The sequence below is a fragment of the Triticum dicoccoides genome, chromosome 1A, assembly GCF_002162155.2.
Source record: "Triticum dicoccoides isolate Atlit2015 ecotype Zavitan chromosome 1A, WEW_v2.0, whole genome shotgun sequence".
Lineage (NCBI taxonomy): Eukaryota > Viridiplantae > Streptophyta > Magnoliopsida > Poales > Poaceae > Triticum > Triticum dicoccoides.
The window spans coordinates 314,263,491-314,283,274 of record NC_041380.1 but is presented as its reverse complement, the minus strand read 5'-3'; the positions used below and the strand labels follow the sequence as shown (position 1 = coordinate 314,283,274).

The 19,784-nt window shown below is 45.4% G+C and overlaps 2 protein-coding genes, 1 long non-coding RNA gene and 1 pseudogene across 3 annotated transcripts; 2 read left to right on the top strand and 2 right to left on the bottom strand.

The window, feature by feature from the left end:
- Positions 1 to 3,401: 3,401 nt before the first annotated feature.
- LOC119270454 lies at positions 3,402 to 6,501 on the top strand. The gene is made up of 4 exons (XM_037552458.1): positions 3,402 to 5,314; positions 5,585 to 5,809; positions 5,897 to 6,016; positions 6,120 to 6,501. Exons 1-4 carry the CDS (start codon positions 4,160 to 4,162, stop codon positions 6,177 to 6,179), a joined length of 1,560 nt encoding a protein of 519 aa, XP_037408355.1. The 5' UTR covers positions 3,402 to 4,159; the 3' UTR covers positions 6,180 to 6,501.
- Positions 6,502 to 7,739: 1,238 nt separating this feature from the next.
- LOC119270460 (monothiol glutaredoxin-S11-like) lies at positions 7,740 to 13,851 on the top strand. The gene is made up of 3 exons (XM_037552470.1): positions 7,740 to 8,088; positions 11,406 to 11,480; positions 12,326 to 13,851. The coding sequence occupies exons 1-3, from the start codon at positions 7,909 to 7,911 to the stop codon at positions 13,538 to 13,540; spliced, it is 1,470 nt and encodes a 489-aa protein (XP_037408367.1). The 5' UTR covers positions 7,740 to 7,908; the 3' UTR covers positions 13,541 to 13,851.
- Positions 9,436 to 10,774, bottom strand: LOC119270470. The gene is made up of 3 exons (XR_005134131.1): positions 10,639 to 10,774; positions 9,624 to 9,886; positions 9,436 to 9,535 (listed from the first exon to the last, which is right to left on the bottom strand). It is a non-coding gene; the product is annotated as an uncharacterized LOC119270470 (long non-coding RNA).
- A 561-nt stretch (positions 13,852 to 14,412) lies between the features above and the next one.
- Positions 14,413 to 17,044, bottom strand: LOC119270444 (annotated as a pseudogene).
- Positions 17,045 to 19,784: the final 2,740 nt, after the last annotated feature.

The window sequence follows — 19,784 nt, the reverse complement described above, 5'->3', positions numbered from 1 at the left end:
GTTCGTCCGCCACGCATCCCTAGCATAGCAAACACACAAATTTCCCCCTCCGGTTCATCTATCCGAAAACACGAAACACCGGGATAATTTCCCGGATGTTTTCCCCCTTCACCGGTACCACCTCGTACCATGTTAGGGCACACCTAGCATCGCGCTTTGTCATGTCATGCATCATCATGCATTTGTTTGCATTATATTTATTGTTTCTTACCCCTCTTCTCTTGCTAGACACAGAGACCGACGCCGCTGCTACCCAGTAGGACTACGGTGTTGATGACCCCTCTCTCTTGCCAAAGCAACCAGGCAAGCCCCCCCTTGATCACCAGATATCGCCTACTCTCCTCTATATTGCTTGCGTTAGAGTAGTGTAGCATGTTACTGCTTTCCGTTAATCCTATCCTGATGCATAGCCTGTCCTTGCTACTACTGTTGTTACCTTTACCTGCAATCCTAATGCTTAGTATAGGATGCTAGTTTATCATCAGTGGCCCTACATTCTTGTCCGTCTGCCACACTATACTACTGGGCCATGATCACTCGGAAGGTGGTCACGGGTATATACTTATATACATAATATATGATACTTGTGGTGACTAAAGATGGGTCGGCTCGTAGGAGTACCCGCGAGTGATTCACGGATTGGGTCCGAAAGGACGTTTGTCCCGACGGCCCTCTGAGTGGATCTTTGTGGCAGAGCGACAGGCCAGGTTGAGACCACCTAGGAGAGAGGTGGGCCTGGCCCTGGTCGGCGTTCGCGGTTATTTCAAGATAACACGTTTAACGAGATCTTGGTATTTGATCTGAGTCTGGCCACTGGCCTATACGCACTAACCATCTACGCTGGGACAATTATGGGCACTCGATGTCGTGGTATCAGCCAAAGCCTTCGTGACGTCAGCGACTGAGCGGCACGCATCGGATTGGACTGGAATGCCTGCTAGGCTATGTCTGCTTCCGGACGCCCTCACAACGTGCAGGTGTGCAATGGGCGATGGGCCCAGACCCCTGCGCCATAGGATTTAGACCGGCGTGCTGACCTCTTTGTTGTGTCTAGGTAGGGCTGCGACGTGTTGATCTTCCGAGGCAGGGCATGACCCAGAAAAGTGTGTCCAGCCAAATGGGATCGAGCGTGTTGGGTTATGTGGTGCACCCCTGCAGGGAAGTTAATCTATTCAAATAGCCGTGATCTTCGGTAACAGGACGACTTGGAGTTGTACGTTGACCTTATGACAACTAGAACCGAATACTTAATAAAACACACCCTTCCAAGTGTCAGATACAACCGGTGATCGCTCTCTCACAGGGCGACGAGGGGAGGATCATCAGTTAGGATTATGCTACACGATGCTACTTGGTGAACTTTCTATCTACTCTCTTCTTCTGCTGCAAGATGGAGGTCACTAGAAGCGTAGTCTTCGAAAGGACTAGCTATCCCCCTCTTATTCTGGCATTCTGCAGTTCAGTCCACCTATGATACCCTTATTCCATTTGATACCAATGCATACATATGTAGTGTAGCTCCTTGCTTGCGAGTACTTTGGATGAGTACTCATGGTTGCTTTGCTCCCTCTTTCCCCCCTTTCTTTACCCGATTGCTGCGACTAGACGTTGGAGCCCAGGAGCCAGACGCCACCGTCGACGACGACTCCTACTACACCAGAGGTGCCTACTACTACGTGCAGCCCGCTGACAACGACCAGGAGTAGTTTAGGAGGATCCCAGGCAGGAGGCCTGCGCCTCTTTCGATCTGTATCCCAGTTTGTGCTAGCCTTCTTAAGGCAAACTTGCTTACTTATGTCTGTACTCAGATATTGTTGCTTCCGCTGACTCGTCTATGATCAAGCTCTTGTATTCGAGCCCTCGAGGCCCCTGGCTTGTATTATGATGCTTGTATGACTTATTTTATTTGTAGAGTTGTGTTGTGATATCTTCCCGTGAGTTCCTGATCTTGATCATACACGTTTGCGTGTATGATTAGTGTACGATAGAATCGGGGGCGTCACACCCTCCCCCACCTTCTCCTCTGTCGATGACATCGGCTTAGGGCTTATGCTAAATTCTTTGTTGTCATCACTGCTATTGCAATGCATCAATCAGTCATCGGCGAGCCCCATGTGACCGAAAATGAAACCACATGAGGTTGGGGAAGAGGTAGGAGCCTCGCCCGCGAGTGCATGCAGGCCGACAGAGTGAAATAGTCCTCTTTATTACCACTGCCATCGGCTTGAACATGACCTCCTCGTGGTGGCATGCCCACTCGGCGGTTCATCGCACTACAGTAGCACCTTTATCGGATCCACTCGCAGATCATACACCGTTGGCATGGATGCCGCCCCAAATCTAGCGAGCCCCTTCCCTCCTTACTCCTTTGCAGTTGCAATACCACATTGTTCAAAAAACCTGACACACACCTAAGAACCCCAAGCGAGACTTTTTCGCTTGTGGGGCCGTGAAAGCAAGGTATAACACAAATTCCTCTGTGTTAGCAATTTGGTATATGAATCTCGTTGCTCAGAACATTACACACATGCAAAGAGGATTCACTTGCAGCAGATGGATATGGGCGATCTTTTAAAGCTTTACGTAAACCAAATGCTAGGTTACTATTAGCGACCACTGAGAGAAAAACTAGATGTTGCGCTGATAGATACACACGAGAATTAAGTCCAAATCAACGAAAAGCAAGTCCAAATCAAGGAGATGCAAGCTCAAGTCAATGAGATGCAAGCCCGGAGAAGAAAATGTAAGATGCTTCAGCTTGCACTCCATCCGTCCCAAACTAAGTGAATCCTCTGCTGATCCAGAACATTACACATATGTTGTTGTAATGATTTAATCCATTCTCCCTTGGATCAGCACGAACATTTCTTCGGGAGCCATTGCAATTTTAAGCACTTAGTTATAGAAACTACTATTCCCTCCGTCCCAAAATAAGTGTTTTAACTTTGTACTAGCTCTAGTACAAATTTGTATTAAGCTCAAGGCACTTGTTTTGGGACGGAGGGAGTATGTTCTTACTAATATGCACCTTGAATCAATAACAAAAGTTCTAACAGCTCGGCATTATATTTCGTATGTATCCTATATCATGTTTAGAATTAAACATGTTATGGAAACATATGCCCAAATAAAAGCTTGTATACAAACATTTGAAAAGGAGTAAAATATTTTTCTTTTTTGAAAATCAAGATGTAGAGGATCTACGAGATGAAGAAATTTAATCTCCTAAAAATAACTTTTTTGAAATAAAGCATACGATTTGGATTTATTTAAAGGATACAAATTGGATTTATAGGATATGGAATTTGTGAACCCTCCCGCAAAAAAGAAGAAGAGGAATTTGTGAACCCGCCGGGTTTTGGTACAGCTACCTGCCCGTCCCGTTTTCTTTCACCCCGCCTTCGTCCATCAATCCAGAGTCCAGACACGCCACGCGCTTGCCTCCTTTTCCCCTCTCCTCGCGCACCTTCCCCTTCCTTGTCCACCACCCTCCAGACCAAACTTCCCCGTCCAAGCAAACAATCGAAAAAAAGGGAGGGCGAATTCCGCGCGCCGACGACCTCCCTCGCCGCCGTGTTGGCACTACATGGCCTCGTCGCCCTCGGCGCTCTTGTCCGACTGCCGCCTCCGCTCCTCCGCCGCCTCGCCGAGCACCGTCCGCAGCCTGCATCAGCCTCCTCCTCCTCCCCCGCCACAGCAGCCTCGACTCGTCGTCGTCCTCTGCTAGGTTTCTCGCCAGCCGCGCTTCCCCACCCCACCCCCCGGCGCGCCAATTTGGCGGGCGTCAGGAGTCTAGGGTTTGCTGCCTCCCGTGTTTGATTTGATGACTAGGGTTGGTGCCACCGGCGAGGAGTTCGCGCTGCTGGGCAGATTCCTCACGCTTGCTTCCATTCCCATGGCTGGAAAGATACGAATACGACCGTCCGTGTTAGGTTCTATTCGTGTACTACCAGTTACAGTCTCTTTTTGTTAAGAAGCTTGCAATCTTAGGGCTCGGGAGGAAACTAAGATCTCAAGTGCGGTGACTTTTTTTTGTGTGTGGAAACTTGAGAGAGTTTCAAAGAGGGAAAATCAGTGTTGGAGGTTGATTTGGAGGGATTTGTAAGCCAGAGAGGCGGAATAGAAGGGACTGGTGGTGGTAAATCGAGGGGATTTCACCATGGTGGGGAAGGATTTGGTGCTGCAAAGGAATGCTCCTGTGGATATCCGTGAGATTGCTGCCAAGGCCACGCTTCGGGAGGTGCGGCAGAATGGGCACACCTATGTGGAGCTCCGGCGCGTCGGGAAGCGCGTCATCTTCTTCTGCACCATCTGCCTCACCGAGTGCTTCAGCGACAATGTGCTGTTTGATCACCTCAAGGGGAATCTGCACTCACGGCGGTATGCCGAGGCCAAGGTCACCCTGTTTGGGCCCATGCCATGGCCGTTCAATGATGGTGTGCTCTTCTTCAACAACTCACGCGAGAATGATCCACTCTTGCTGGACTCAAGCTCGCATAACACCAGCGAACTTGCTCTGGTTCCCCATCCTGACTTTGCAGGGAATGGCACTGAGGTGACATCAAGGTTGAGAGATGGTTCGAGCTCCCACAATGGTGCAAAAGGCTCATTCAGTGGTGCAAATGGACGTCCGAATGGTAGATCTTCTGCCATAACTGAAGATAGTGCTCTGTCAAACCGCAGCGAAACCGATGGTCCGCTTGTTATTCCTAGCGTGTTGATAAAGGATGTTGTGTTGAATTTGCCTGTGCATCTCCTGGGTTATGGAAACATTGCGTACAAGATTGCTGAAACTAGCGAAGGTCGTAAGAAGATCAGCAAAATCTGGTGTGCTTGGGTAGGAGAAGAAGCCTCACAGGGCTCTGAGGCATGTACCATCTATGAACAATCTGGTTTTGCCATAGTCAACTTCTCTTATGCATATGAGTTGGGAAGGAAGTGGCCTTCTGAAGATCAGGACCTTCCCATCTCTGCTGGATCTTTCTTTGTCATTGATGAGGCTGGACATCGTGGAAAGCGAAGGAAGAAGTCGTTTTCTGATCAAGAAGCATCTTCAGAAGAGTCTAATGGCCATACCCATGACAGCAGAAGTCAAGCTATTGTTACTGGCTCCCCAACAGGTACCTCATGCAATCTTCAAGTCAGCCCCTTGTCCAGCAAGTCTATGAGGAGAGAGCTGAGGAAGCAGAAGCGACTTGCTGCTGAGAAAGTTTGTGATATTTGTGGACGATCAATGCTTCCTGGAAAAGATGTAGCCACCTTGCTGAACTGCAGCACAGGAAACCTAGCTTGCAGCAGTAGAAACTCCAGTGGGGTTAGTAATTCCAAACACTTTCTGTTTCATTTAGGCAAAGCGAGCCCTAATTACTTCTCTTTATAGAGGAAAAAACAGAAAGAAAATACAATAAGAAAGTTAGGTCTTGAAAAAGTCTTTTGTGAGTAGAGACATAACTATGTTTAACTGTTATCTGAGATTCCTTAGTACAGTACAAACATATGCTGCTTTCTTTTCAAACAAATTTAGCTAGATAATTCCATCTTTAAATTCAAAGCCTTATGCTGTGACAACATGTTTTTTTTCCAGGCTTTTCATCTATTCCATACTTCATGCTTACTTCACTGGACAATTTTGTGCCAATACGAGGTGCTGGCTGATCAAATTGCAAAGATGGGAAAGAGCAAACGAGGAAGAAAGGCGAAAACAGCTCCAAAGAGCAAAATAATGTCCATCCTTTGCCCAGAATGTCAGGGTACAGGGATTCACGTCGAGGGAGATGAGCTCGAAAAGCCAACTATTTCGTTGTCTGAGGTTTGGAGGAGCACATGATCAGCTACTGTCTACACTTTGAGCTTTGTGTGAATAAGATGGTCCTGAAAACTGGATTTATTTTTGCAGATGTTTCGCTACAAGCTGAAGTCTATCGAAGCCCACAAGGCGTGGATGAAGACCCCTGAGGTGCTGGAGAACTGTTCCACTGGGCTCCATTTCCCTGCGGAACATCTGGAGAACGCCGAGGTATCATCAGTACACATTTAAGCTCCCTTTGTTTGCTGTTTTGCTGACGAGTCTACTTGGATCTGAACTCACCACAACCACATTCACATTCCCTTTGTTGCAGGAGCAGGTGATGCCACTGAAGTCACTTCCTTTCTTTGCAGCTGATGGATATATGGCATAATTCGTGGGTTAAGCTCATGGACCAGGCCTCGCTAACGCCAGAAATGAGCTATACTTTTCTGCCAGAGCCTTTGTAAATCTACTAGAACAGCTGTAAATAAGCATGCATGACTATACTGGGAACAGTGTATGCTAGAGATGCTGACATTTATTTTGCTTGTAATCGTGTTGTATCTATGATGTTTATGTTCGCAGACACGCCTGTCTGCCAACCAGGTACAATCCAGCAAAACTGCTAGACTGGGTTGTAGTAACCATAAACAATATACATGTTCCACTGCTCACGATCTTTATTTTGCTTGAGACATGGCCACATTATTTCTCCACTATCGCTTGGTGTATTCGTGTTGTCAACCTGGTTGTGTACAATATTGATGCTGATTTGAGGAGTGATTGTTCATAGGAAATTGGATCAACGGAAACTTATCCTAGTGCTGCTGCTTATCTGAATAGTAGTATCCATAAACAATATACATGTTGCACTGCTCACGATCTTTATTTTGTTTTAAGATGTGGTTAAAATGGCTACATAATTTCTGAACCATCGCTTGGTGTAATCATGTTGTCAAACTGCTTGTACAATGTTGATGATGTTGAGCTTGATTTGAGGAATGATTTTGTTCGTAGGAGATTGAATCAATGGAAATTGATCCGAGTGATGCTTCTTATCTGATCGTGAATTTTTAGATACATGGCTTCTCACAAACGTTAGCTGAGAGGGGAATTCTTTGGCAAATTTAGTTGGTAAGAGGCGGCAAAATCCTGCTCTTTTTTGCCGCAAAAGCTTTCTAACTAGAAAATGTGATGTATTTCTGTAAATACATACAACTAAACTAGCCACCTAAAATTATTGCGGTCCTTTTTCTCAGCTTTTCTATGCAATTTTTCAAAGAGTGCTAGCGAGAGAGGTTGAGAGATAGAACTTCATAACACTGATCTCCCTTCTAACTTTTCAAAGTAACATCCAGAGGAAAACAGGCCAAAGAGACAAAGGAAAACAAAAACAAAAGGCATGCGAGGTTGCCTGCGCCTTGGATCTCAGCGAGATAATGGTGTCATCAGGAAGCCGCCGCTCATCGCGGCGGCCTCACGTTGATCAGGAAGATAACGCAGTATTTCTACAAGAGCATCACCGATCCAAACCATCGAGCAAACTCACACAAACCTCAAGAGAATCAAACTGAAAAGAGTGAACGGAAGGTCAGGAGACCATCATCAGGCCCAGATCTGAATTGGTGGAGGCAGCGTGTGGGATTCAGGAGAAGGGTTTTGTGGCAACTACTACTAGGGTTTCGTTTTTGGCCGCCCGAGGGCAGCTGAGAAATGCTTCGGATTTATATAGACTCGTCGGCCGGGGCGAGGGGAGGGGAGGGACCCCCGGACGGCGGCTGGACCCCGCCGCCGCAGCAGCCTCTGGCTTTTTGCCGGGCCGGCCGCGTGGGTCCGCGTCATCAGACCGATTCTTTTGTCTCTTGGGCCGTTAGCCCGCTCCGGCCAGGCCCAAACAGCCTAGGTCGGTCAGTTCCGGGCTTCCGGCCCCTTCTGGAATCTTCCGTCGCCGTCGCACCGCACGGGGCTGGAGAGGAAAACCCCAGGTCGCAACCCCTCGGCACGAGTCATCGTCCGTCGTCTCTCTCCCCGGATCGCCCCCGCTGGTAGCTACCATCTCAAGCGCTCTCGCCGTCGATTGCTGTTTTTTGGTGGGGAAGTGTGAGGGAGCGGAGGCGGCGATGGCGAGCGGCGGCGGGGCGGTGAGGGAGGTGGGGTCGAGGGCGGAGCTGGACGCGGCGGTCGGCGGCGCGCGGGCCGCCGCGGTGCACTTCTGGGCGGCCTGGTGCGAGGCCTCCAAGCAGATGGACGAGGTCTTCGCGCACCTCGCCGTCGACTTCCCCCACGCGCTCTTCCTCAGGGTACGCACGCGCTGCCTGCTGCACTCTGATTCCTCTCATGTAGTCGCGGTAGATTTGGGTTCGGGCCGGTTTCCGGTGGATCGTGATCCTTCGGCGGCGGTCTAGGCCCCTGGGTACAGATTCGCGGTTCGCGTTTAGGGTTCTGGCGCGTGATTCATGCTGCTGTCCAAGTTACTTTTTTCGCATGTTTGATTATTATTTATATTGTGATTATTCATGTTTATTTAGTTACTAGTAAAAATGCCCGTGCGTTGCAACGGGAAAAAAAAATCAGCTTCCCTAGTACAACGGCTCAAGACCACATGATGCTGCATCACTCACATGCTCTCTATCGCTACCTATCTATCTATTTATCTCATTCAGATATTTCGCGAATTATCGGGCGTTTTATCGACAATAAAAAAATGTGCATGCATGAAGTGGTACACTCTCGGTTATAAAAATATGGAACTGCTGACCTTGATGCATTGGATTTGCGTTAATTGCGATCTCTTTTTTACCAAGGAGACATGTGCATCCCTTCAGACATCACATTTCTTGCTAAATGAACTCTGTGCAAAACACAAACAATTCAAAGAGTATTTATTGGCATGAAAAAAATCCCAGATCATTTTAATTGAGGAACAACATTCATCAGCCGAGCTAATCAGGCATGCAAAGCCAACAGCAACCATAGCATTTTATTGCAACTAAATATAAAATAAATTGCCCCTGAGCTCACAGTTGCATCGGCAGAAATTTTTATGGCACAAGGAATACATTAAAAATCTGATAATCACAGGATCGTCATTGATTCAGTTCAGAATTCCAAGTCAACTCTCATTTTCCTACAGTTCTAAATTATTGCTGGCATCGTACGGTTTGAGGTCATAAATTACATGAAATAAAAATAATTTGTTTTCTCACACTCCACAATAGATCCTTGGTTTTTTTTGAACAAAAATCACAAATGACAGCCACTCCTAACTCTACAACCTTTTAGGATCTCTTTTTCAGTTTCCTTCCACTGAAGACACACCCTAACCTCAGTATTGTCAGACAAAACACATATTCTGCTAAGTTATCCAATACCTCTTAGTCTACCGTGTGCTCTCGAATTTGGTTTCAGTGCAGACTCTTCGGTCTCCGCGGGGCGCTATCCCTACTGCAATCGTCATCCAGCCCACCGCCACTGTAATACGCAACCACGAATGATTTCCACTGCCCCATTGCCCCCTCTGTCCAATCTTGCTTCTCTTGTTTAGATCAGTCCCGCACCCCGCTCGTGTACACATCAATGTGCGTGTGCGATGGCCAGTGCAACATCTCTCTACATTGGCATCATAACAATGTTATGCTTTACCCGGTGCTCCATTGTATACCACCCATTATCTGATGTCCGTAGCAGCCTTATCATCGCAGGACACTCACAGCGGCACAACCTTGTATTCTCACGCAAAGCCTCCCCCTGCTCCAACAGATGTTTTATCATCAGACCAGACCCTCCATCCAGCGCAAATGTGAAGGAGAACTGAATTTTTAATTGATATACATACTGAGCAACCACAAACAGTCTCTTGCATGGTCTTCCGCTTGTCGGGATTCAATCGGCTCTTCCCATGCCTGATACTAAACCCATTTTCCCACTAATACAGGTTGTAAAAGACGTATGCCTCTGTCAGCGAGGCAAATGTGGTGCCCAACTCCGGCTTGACGACCTCTTCTACATGCCTCTGTGAAAGCCCTTATGGACTTCTCAAGAGTACCCATACTAACGGGGCATAGGGTTCGCTCTGTAGGATTCGCTCCCACAAGAACTCTGTGATAAAGCAAAAGCCAAATCAGCGACCTGTCGTTCAAGGCGAAACACTTGAGACACAACAAAATTACCAATACAACGCAAAATGATTAAAAAAGATAAGACAAAAAAAACCACACGGAAGGCCGTGAGGGCTTTCAGAAAAACACACAGGCCAGAGCACTGTTTTTCTTTCCTGAAATTACCCCAAATGGCGCCTGTCCCCCGTTTTTTGGCGACCGCATTCCTGAACTACGGTGCAATTTTATTCACTGAGCGATGCAAAACAGACCCCATCCTCCCACCATAAATCATGAACTCATCACCCACCCTCTGTACACGGATTTAGGTACCAATTTTTTCACTACCCCTACAAAATCTTATGCGCGTGATCTACAGCTCGTTTTTGCATCCAACACTGCATCAAAAATAACTCTAAATGTACTGTATGACGGAAAAATCAAACACACAACTTAAGTCCATGGACGCGCAAAATCTGAGGCGCAGCAACGCAAAATCTTTTTGCAACTCTCGCAGTGACCTGGCAGAACAGCCTAACCTCTTTCAGCAACATAACTACATGCATTTTTTCAGTACAGAACATTGATTCACAATAGCGCCTCTATCAGAAAATTACTTTCACCACAGCACCCTACCCCACCACACGCCAACACTACATCAAAATGAATGCCTAATTCCATTTTCTAACCCTCGTCACAACTCGCCAGAAAATTAGCACAAATATTCACAACACGGAATTCAGACACGCATACCTCTCGATCCACCCTGGTCCCTGGTGACTGCGGATTTGGCTTCATAGCTGACTCACCAGACTCCGCCGGGCCGATGTCCCTAATGTCCTCGTCACCGGGATCACCACAACTGTATTGAGCAGACATCGACGAATCACGCAGCCCAGTCTAACATCGGAAAGGATATCTTGAAAAGCAAGTGCTTATGCGATGCGACAAGCACTATCTGTAGTGTGTAGTTAACATGTGATGTGTATGCGGTTGATTAACTTGAATCCAGCCCCACTTGTGCTTGCAACGTTTCCCTCCCCACATTAGGTATGGGCTCATGAGATAACAGCTGAATTCAACCCGTTTGTGCTTGAAACCCTTGGCTCTTCCCGTTTGTTATAGATAGACTCAGCTATAAGAGTGTGGAATGACAGCTAAGGGTAACCAAGACCACTAACTTGCGATTGAAACCCTTTGTTCTTCCATTAGACTGAATTTAGGTACAAGTATATGGGATCAAGTGGTACCTTTCTCGAACCCTCTGTAGATATTTTTTGCTACTGGTCCGCTGTCTAATAATTTCACCGTGTGATGCCATCGGACCGAGATTCTAGTAAAAGACTGATCTAAACAAATATTTCAACTTTGTGACTATTATCCTTTGCCTATTTTGTAGTGTTCTTTAGTCATATAATTATGATCCATTCTTTATCGTCTGCTAATGACACACCATTTTGTAATTTGGATATCTGAATCCTTTTCTTGTTTATCCTCGTCATGTTGGTAACTTCTGTCAGGTTGAGGCTGAAGAACAACCGGAAATTTCAGAGGCATATGGAGTTACAGCAGTGCCATACTTTGTTTTATGCAAGGTATTTACTGTTTACAGTTGTCATGCAACATGATTTGTTCATGCTAATAAACCTCTTTACATTGTTTGTACTTGATATCAAATCCTGGTAGGGTCACGGACTCACGGTACCCTTCTTCCTTGTTAAAGTTGAATTGCACGAGTTCTCTTGTCCAGTTTTAAAGGGAAAAAAATCAAGCATGTGCTCTGCCCTCATGATGAGGCGTGTGTTGATATTATTGTTAAGAATGATGTATTCTGCAAGCAATGACATAACTTATGTGTGCCCATGCCCCATATACTGTGGGATAATGAAGTTAGATACACACTCCTGCCTACCCTAAAGATTTTGCATGACTGTACTAGTTAATTGGTTCATCCTAGCATGGACGTCTGTTTCTTTTGGTACATGTCATTATAGTGTTGTATGGACAATGAAATGTTCTGTACGACTAGAACCAATCTAATGATATTGCGATGGGGCCTCATGAGGTCGGCGATGTCTTTGTTTGCTAGGCTAGTTAATCAGGGCTTCACTTGGCATTTTGTTGTTATCGTGAGATTCCTTTGTAATGCCAACCTATGTGTCACACAGCCTTGGGATGCTGTGTTTGCCCTGCACATATGTGAGGTTAGGCTGTGAAAAAGGTGATATTTGCTTAGCTCACTACTCCCTCCGTCTGAAAAAACTTGTCCCAAGCTTGTCTCAAATGGATGTATCTAGCACTAACTTGGTGCTAGATACATCCATTTGAGGGACAAGCTTTTTCGGACGGAGGGAGTATATTTTATCGAATGCTTTGGAAGTTTTCTATATTGCCTTCTTTGTAAGAGGTTGTCATTGGTTCATGGTTTATCTCTTTTCAGGAAGGCAAACCTGTTGATACCTTGGAGGGCGCAAACCCAGCCAGCCTGGCCAATAAGGTTGCAAAGTTAGCTGGGCCTGCCAATGTTGCTCAGCCTGCTGCACCTGCTAGCTTGGGGGTGGCTGCTGGGCCTGCTGTACTCGAAAAGGTCCAAGAAATGGCACGGCAAAATGGATCTTCTGCTGCTGAAAGTACACTGAAGAAGCGTTTGGAGCAGCTTGTCAACTCCCATCCTGTCATCTTATTTATGAAGGGAAATCCAGAAGAACCAAGGTGTGGTTTCAGCCGAAGGGTGGTTGACATTTTGAAGCAGGAAGGTGTTGAATTTGGGAGCTTTGACATCCTTACAGATAATGAAGTACGTGAAGGACTGAAGAAGTTCTCTAACTGGCCAACTTTTCCTCAGTTGTACTGCAAAGGTGAGCTGCTTGGTGGGTGTGATATTGTTATTGCCATGCATGAAAGTGGTGAACTGAAGGATGTGTTAAAGGAGCACAACATTCCTCTCACGCAACAAGGAAGCAAAATTGAGGAGCCAGTGATGTCTGAATCTGCAAATGAACAGAGTCCTGAGGCAATTGGGCTTACGGAAGCTCAGAAAGCTCGTTTGGAGAGCCTCACTAATTCTAACCCAGTGATGATATTTATCAAAGGTTCACCTGAGGAGCCCAAGTGTGGATTCAGTGGGAAGGTCGTTCATATTCTTAAGCAGGAGAAGATTCCTTTCTCAAGTTTTGACATTCTTTCAGATGATGAGGTTAGGCAAGGTCTAAAGGTTCTATCAAACTGGCCTAGTTACCCTCAGGTGTACATCAAGGGTGAACTGGTTGGTGGTTCGGACATAGTGATGGAGATGCATAAGAGTGGGGAACTGAAGAAGGTTCTGACTGAGAAAGGGATTATTCGGAAAGAGAGCCTAGAGGACCGACTCGAGGCCCTAATTTCCTCATCCCCAGTGATGCTGTTCATGAAGGGCAACCCAGATAATCCACGTTGCGGCTTTAGTTCGAAAGTGGTGAATGCCTTGAAAGGAGCAGGGATAAGCTTTGGGTCCTTTGACATTCTATCTGATGAGGAAGTTAGACAAGGTCTGAAGACATACTCGAACTGGCCCACCTTCCCCCAACTCTACTACAGATCAGAACTGATGGGGGGCTGTGACATTGTTCTCGAGCTGGAAAAGAGTGGAGAGCTGAAGTCCACTCTCTCGGAGTAGCGGATATTCTGGCGCTATATTGTCGTCGTCTTATGGTGTTTCTGAGCATCTGTCCTATATCGTATTGCTCTATTGATGGCATTGTTATGCCAATGTATTTCGTAGATCCATCTTTTAAACTTGGATATCGTAGTGCTACGTTTGCTTGAAATGTGACAGCTGCAGAAGAAATAACTTATAAGACCTCTTAAGTGGCCTGTTAGTCTTGTATTACCCCTTCATTTTTGCTGCCTTGGTTCAGGCTGGATGCTGGAGAACACAAGTATTAGCCATCATTTCACAGTTCAAAGACATATGATTCGTAAAGTTTATGAAGTGTTCGTGTATGCCCCTGCTAATATAATGTCATGGTTGTTCTCCAGGCCATGGTTGGTTTTGTTGGAAACTTTTCATACATTATGGTACGTTAAGTTAGATGCAAAATAGAAAGATGCTGCAGATACGCCATGCTGACCCTCCTCCCTTTAAATTCCATTTGATTGTCTTCTTAACATGTATTGTTGCACAGTTACATTTTCGCCAACATGCGACATGGATTTTCCTGCGCGAACAGTAAAAATCCGAAAACAATAGACAAAACTTTTTTAAATGTGGTTGAACATCAACGTATGTTATAACCTGTAAAATTTCACTTACAAAAGACATCTGTGTACGCCGGTAAACCACAAAAACAAAATTCAGGACTCAAAAAGACGCATTTGGAGCACTCACTTCTGTTTTTTCGGCTCAGACCACTATGGATACCTTTTTGTGGCGAAATTTTGCAGGATTTTAGAACACTTGTTGATGTTCGTCAGGAAAAAAAATCATTTTTTTTTACAATTTTATCAGAAATTGCTGTTCATGCGGGTGCACTATGCTACAAACCTGTGGAGAACTGGGCAGCAATTTGTTTATGGCAAGTTTCAGACTCGAGTAAAATATCAAATAAATTCCGGTAACTAACTAGATAAATTACATGGTGAAATAAGTTGGTCCTGAGAGTTGCAGTAAAATTATCCTGATGCCTTTGTTGAGCTTAGGGCTTCCTTCTCTGCATCTCCAGCCTTCTTTTCTTCTCTCATACGAGCCCTTGACAAAACGTGGTCATATCTAAGTTCATAGGCATAGCAGCTTGCAGCAGTTGAATGAAAGTTTCAACATCCTTGAGATCACCTTCGTCTCCAAGATACTTGAGTATCATCTCAATCATCGCAGGCCTCGGGATCCAGCCGCTCCTCGGAGCGTAAACACAAAGGGCATTTTTTGTCAACTCATAGGCTTTCGCAGCATCACCTTTCTCAGCATAGCCGATTGCCACGATGGCCCAACTGCTCGAAGGAGGCATCTTTCCCTTCTTCAAGAAGTCATCCAGCAGCGCTTCGGCCTTGTCCAGCATGTCCTTCTGTCGGTATCCAGTGATCAAGACATTCGGAACATGGAAGTCGAATGTGTTTTCGCTCGACTCCCACTCTTTCAACAAGGCCTCAGCTTCTTCAATTTCATCAAGTCTCACAAGCATTGCAAGCATTGTAGTGTAGTCCTTATTAATATGCCTCTTGCAGTTTGACATTTGGAGTGCCCACAGCCTCTTCACCTCTGACTTGTCCCCCAGCTGGCCGTAGAGGGACATCAGGTGGTTGTAGGTATCTGAATCTTTTATGTCAATTTTTGCTTCTGCTTTCTTTAAGGCAGAGATTGCCTTCTCCCTTAGGTTGCCCTTAATGTAGTTGCTCGCCGCAACGGCATAGGTATTCCAATCGACTACAATTTGAGGCTCACACTCCATATCTTCCAGGGTGTTCTCCATCCCGAAAAAATCTGCCCGTGTGCCATAAGAGTTTATGCAAATTCTGTAGCTGAAGTTGTCAGGCATGATACCACTCCTTTTCATCTCTGCTATCACTGAAGGGACCTTCTCATGCTGTCCTATGTTAGTATAGAGGCCCATGAGGTTGTTGTAGGGGAGACTGCAGAACACAAAACCCAGCTCTTTCATCTTCTGAAAATGAGCCAAGGATTCATCAACCATGAGTTCTCGTGTGTAGCAGTTCAGGAGTGCACCGTAGGGTTTCTCCGTCTTATCTTTATCAGGCAGTTGATTGAAATAGGCTTCTGCTGCTCCGATTCCACGAACTTGACCGATCAAATCCAGGTGAACAGCATGATCCTTTGGCAAAAATCTGACATGACCCTTAGCACTCATCCATTCGGAGACCTGTGCAAAGTAAAGGTTTGGAAAGAAACTGATGAGGCATTTCAAGGGTATGCAAAATACCCCATAATTACTAGCGACAAACTATAGGGATTAGGCCTTGATTGGATTGTCGTTTCTAGCGCTTTTGCCCCTGTAAAATATACAGACCACGATCCGTCGTTTTGATTCTCAGGTGAAATTTGCACATGGCAGGTAAGATACACTTGGAAAACAAATACAGGTGTATAAAAACACACCGATTCCAAGCATGGCCTTATTATTATTTTATAAATACTTCAAGGGTTTAATGGCTTACATGCTGCAAACCCCTGGTTGCCATAGTTTGACGTTAACTCTAAACATGAATGCAGATGCAGGTTAACTGGCGCAGAAGTATTTTAACTACAGACCACATTGAGTTAAAAATAAAACACATGCCAGATTAAACTCCTCATTCCACTAAACTTCAAGTCTGTGACATACGGCAGATAAAAATAAATTGAACACGACATCCTCTTCTTTATACACCATGTGCTACTGTTCCGTACTCGGATCATCTAGTCATGCAAAGTCATAACTCATAACATCTAAGCAATGAGTCGAAAGGAAATCTTCCTTGCAGTTCTTTCAACGCCTCTTTGGATTGTAAGATTTTCATAGGTATTTTGGTTCTTAGAACTGGGTTGCCAAAATCCTACGTGATACATTCGATGTACCCAATTCCATATGAATCTCCACATGAACTTCCGTTTCCCCATTGAGAAGTCCAAGTATCCACGTGATTATGCAGCATGGTAACAATGAGAAACATATCGGGTCACCATCTCAGAAATGTCCTACTCGCATCTGTCAGTGGCAGGGAACTTCCCGCATTTCTCCGCAAGAGATAAAGGGGCGAAGAGAACCATGGGAAGCTACTGCCGCATTTCATCGAATAGCCGACGGGCAGCTAATGGGGCACGGGGAGGGTAGTACCTCGAGGGCCTGGCGGTGGCGGCGGCGCTTGCGGAGCTCTTTGACGATGCGCTCGAGCTCCACGGGGCGGAGGCGGTTGCGGGGCTTCTCCGCCCAGCGCTCGATCTCCGGCACCAGAAGCGTGTCCGGGTGGCCCAGCGGCCACAGCGTGGACTGCAGGCCCGGGGGTCGCCGCGGCGGCCTCTCGGCGCTGTTGGAGGGAGGAGAGGATGCGGCGCGCACAGGGAGGAGCAGAGGAGTGGGATTGTGGGGACGGACTCGGCCTTGGAGAAGCCTGCCGCGCCCCAAGTGGAGAAGGCGGCGCCCGGCGGCGAAGAGGGAAGAGGAGGCCATGGCTTGGGGTTTTTTCTTTCCCTTTGGCTACTTGGGTTTAAGGAAAGTTTGTTTGCTTCAGCATCAATAGGAGCGGTTTTACGTTTTACTAAAAAAATATCGCGTTTCTTCTTTTAGATGTCAACTTGACTAACTAACATAAAGAATGTTTTAAATTTCATAAATCATGGAGTGTATTGAGAAAATATTAAAGCCTGTCTCAATATACTACTTTAGTAATAGTAAAAAAAAAGATATGCATAAACCCTAAAAAGGGTTACACCTTGAAAATGGTTACATTTTAGGTATCATGATAAGAAGCACCGTAAAATTTGATCTTTGCCCAATATTGAGGTTTTCGGTTTGATGTGATGATTACTTTATGTCAACAATAAAAAGTGATCAAATATTTGAAAACTATGTAAACAAAGGCAAAACATGTGCATTTATCAGAAAATTAGATTGGGTTCTTTTTTCACAAAATAAGACATAAATTGTTTGGCATTACATGGATTGTGATAATACCATTGAAACCATTACTTTGTATGTTTTGTAGTCTAGTTTACTAGCTTAACACGTCTATAGCACATATGATATTATTTTTCAAACAAGCCATGATACTATAGTGCATTATCTCTTTTTACATTATTATTAAATACCAGCCTCTTGGTTCAAAAAGGCACTTCTTAGTGAGGTTTTCCGCATAATATCTATATGGTGGTGTGTGTAGTAAAAATTTATTGAGATTCATCAAGTTATTATAGTTTTCATCATTATAGTGTGTGTGTGTGTGTGACTAGGAAACGTGCGTGTTTGGTTATATGTGTGGCATGTGTGAGCTCACTTTTTTATGTGATATATAGATAGAGTAGAATTTACAATATATATTTTTGGAATCTATAACTCCCGAATAATGCTATATTTGGCAATCTCGTCCTGAACACCCTTGTTGTCGTTGGACCGCCCGCACATATTGTCGTTGGACCGCCCGCACATATCTTGGCGCACGCGAACTCGCCATGTCATCCCAGCGACTTGTTCGCGTCGAGGCGGAGTCTCCCGAACGCTCCCTACCCCCATCTGCCTCATCCATTTCTCCTGACTCTCCTCACACATCTTGTGTGTCGAGCGCCCGAGCATGAGCTCGATCCCGAGTGACCCAGCCGCCTCTCCCTCCGACGTTTGGTGACCGTCGGCGAGCGTCGCGAGATTCCTTCTAAGCCACCCCATGCCACTCCTCTTTTCTCTTGCTCAGATATTCGTTGAGGGTGGTAGGGATGGCGACCTGCAGAGGCGGGCAGCTGATCCGTCTCCAATGTATCTATAATTTTTTATTGTTCCATGCTATTATATTATCTGTTTTGAATGTTTTATATGCATTAATATGCTATTTTATATAATTTTTGGGACTAACTTATTAACCTATAGCCCAGTACCGGTTTCTGTTTTTTCCTTGTTTTAGAGTTTCGCAAAAAAGAAATACCAAACGGAATCCAAACGGAATAAAACTTTCGCGATGATTTTTCTTGGACCAAAAGACACCGAGGAGAGTTGGAGTGCAAGTCAGAGGAGCCTCGAGGCGGCCACAAGGATGGAGGCCCCCCCACCCCCGACCTTGTGGGCCTCTCGTAGCTCCCCTGACCTAATTCTTCTGCCTATATATACTCTTATACCCCAAAAACATCCAGGAGAGCCATGAAACCACTTTTCCACCGTCGCAACCTTCTGTACCCGTAGACCCCATCTTGGGGCCTTTTTCGGCATCCTGCCGGAGGGGGAATCGATCACGGAGGGTTTCTACATCAACACCATTGCCTCTCCGATGAAGCGTGAGTAGTTTACTTCAGACCTACGGGTCCATAGCTAGTAGCTAGATGGCTTCTTCTCTCTCTTTGATTCTCAATACCATGTTCTCCTCGATGTTCTTGGAGATCTATTCGATGTAATACTCTTTTGCGGTGTGTTTGCCGAGATCCGATGAATTGTGGATTTATGATCAGCTTATCTATGAATATTATTTGAATCTCCTCTGAATTCTTATATGCATGATTTGATATCTTTGTAAGTCTCTTCGAACTATCGATTTGGTTTGGCCAACTAGATCGGTTTTTCTTGCAATGAGAGAAGTGCTTAACTTTGGGTTCAATCTTATGATGTTCGATCCTAGTGACAGAAGGGGAACTGACACGTATTGTATTGTTTCCATCGAGAATAAAAAGATGGGGTTTTCATCATATTGATTGAGTTAATTCCTCTACATCATGTCATCTTGCTTAATGCGTTACTCCGTTCTTTATGAACTTAATACTCTAGATGCATGCTGGATAGCGGTCGATGTGTGGAGTAATAGTAGTAGATGCAGAATCGTTTCGGTCTACTTGACACGGACGTGATGCCTATATTCATGATCATTGCCTTAGATACCGTTATAACTTTGTGCTTTTCTATCAATTGCTCGGTAGTAATTTGTTCACCCACTGTAATAACTTCTATCTTGAGAGAAGCCTCTAGTGAAACCTATGGCCCCCGGGTCTATTTTCCATCATATAAGTTTCCGATCTACAATTCTAGTTTCATATTTTCTTTCTTTTGCAATCTTTTAATTTCCGTTCCATAAACCAAAAATACCAAAAATATTACTTTACCATTTATCCATCTCTATCAGATCTCACTTTGCGAATAACCATGAAGGGATCGACAACCCCTTTGTCACGTTGGTTGCAAGTTGGTGTTTGTTTGTGCAGGTATTCGGTGGCTTGTTGCGTAGTCTCCTACTGGATT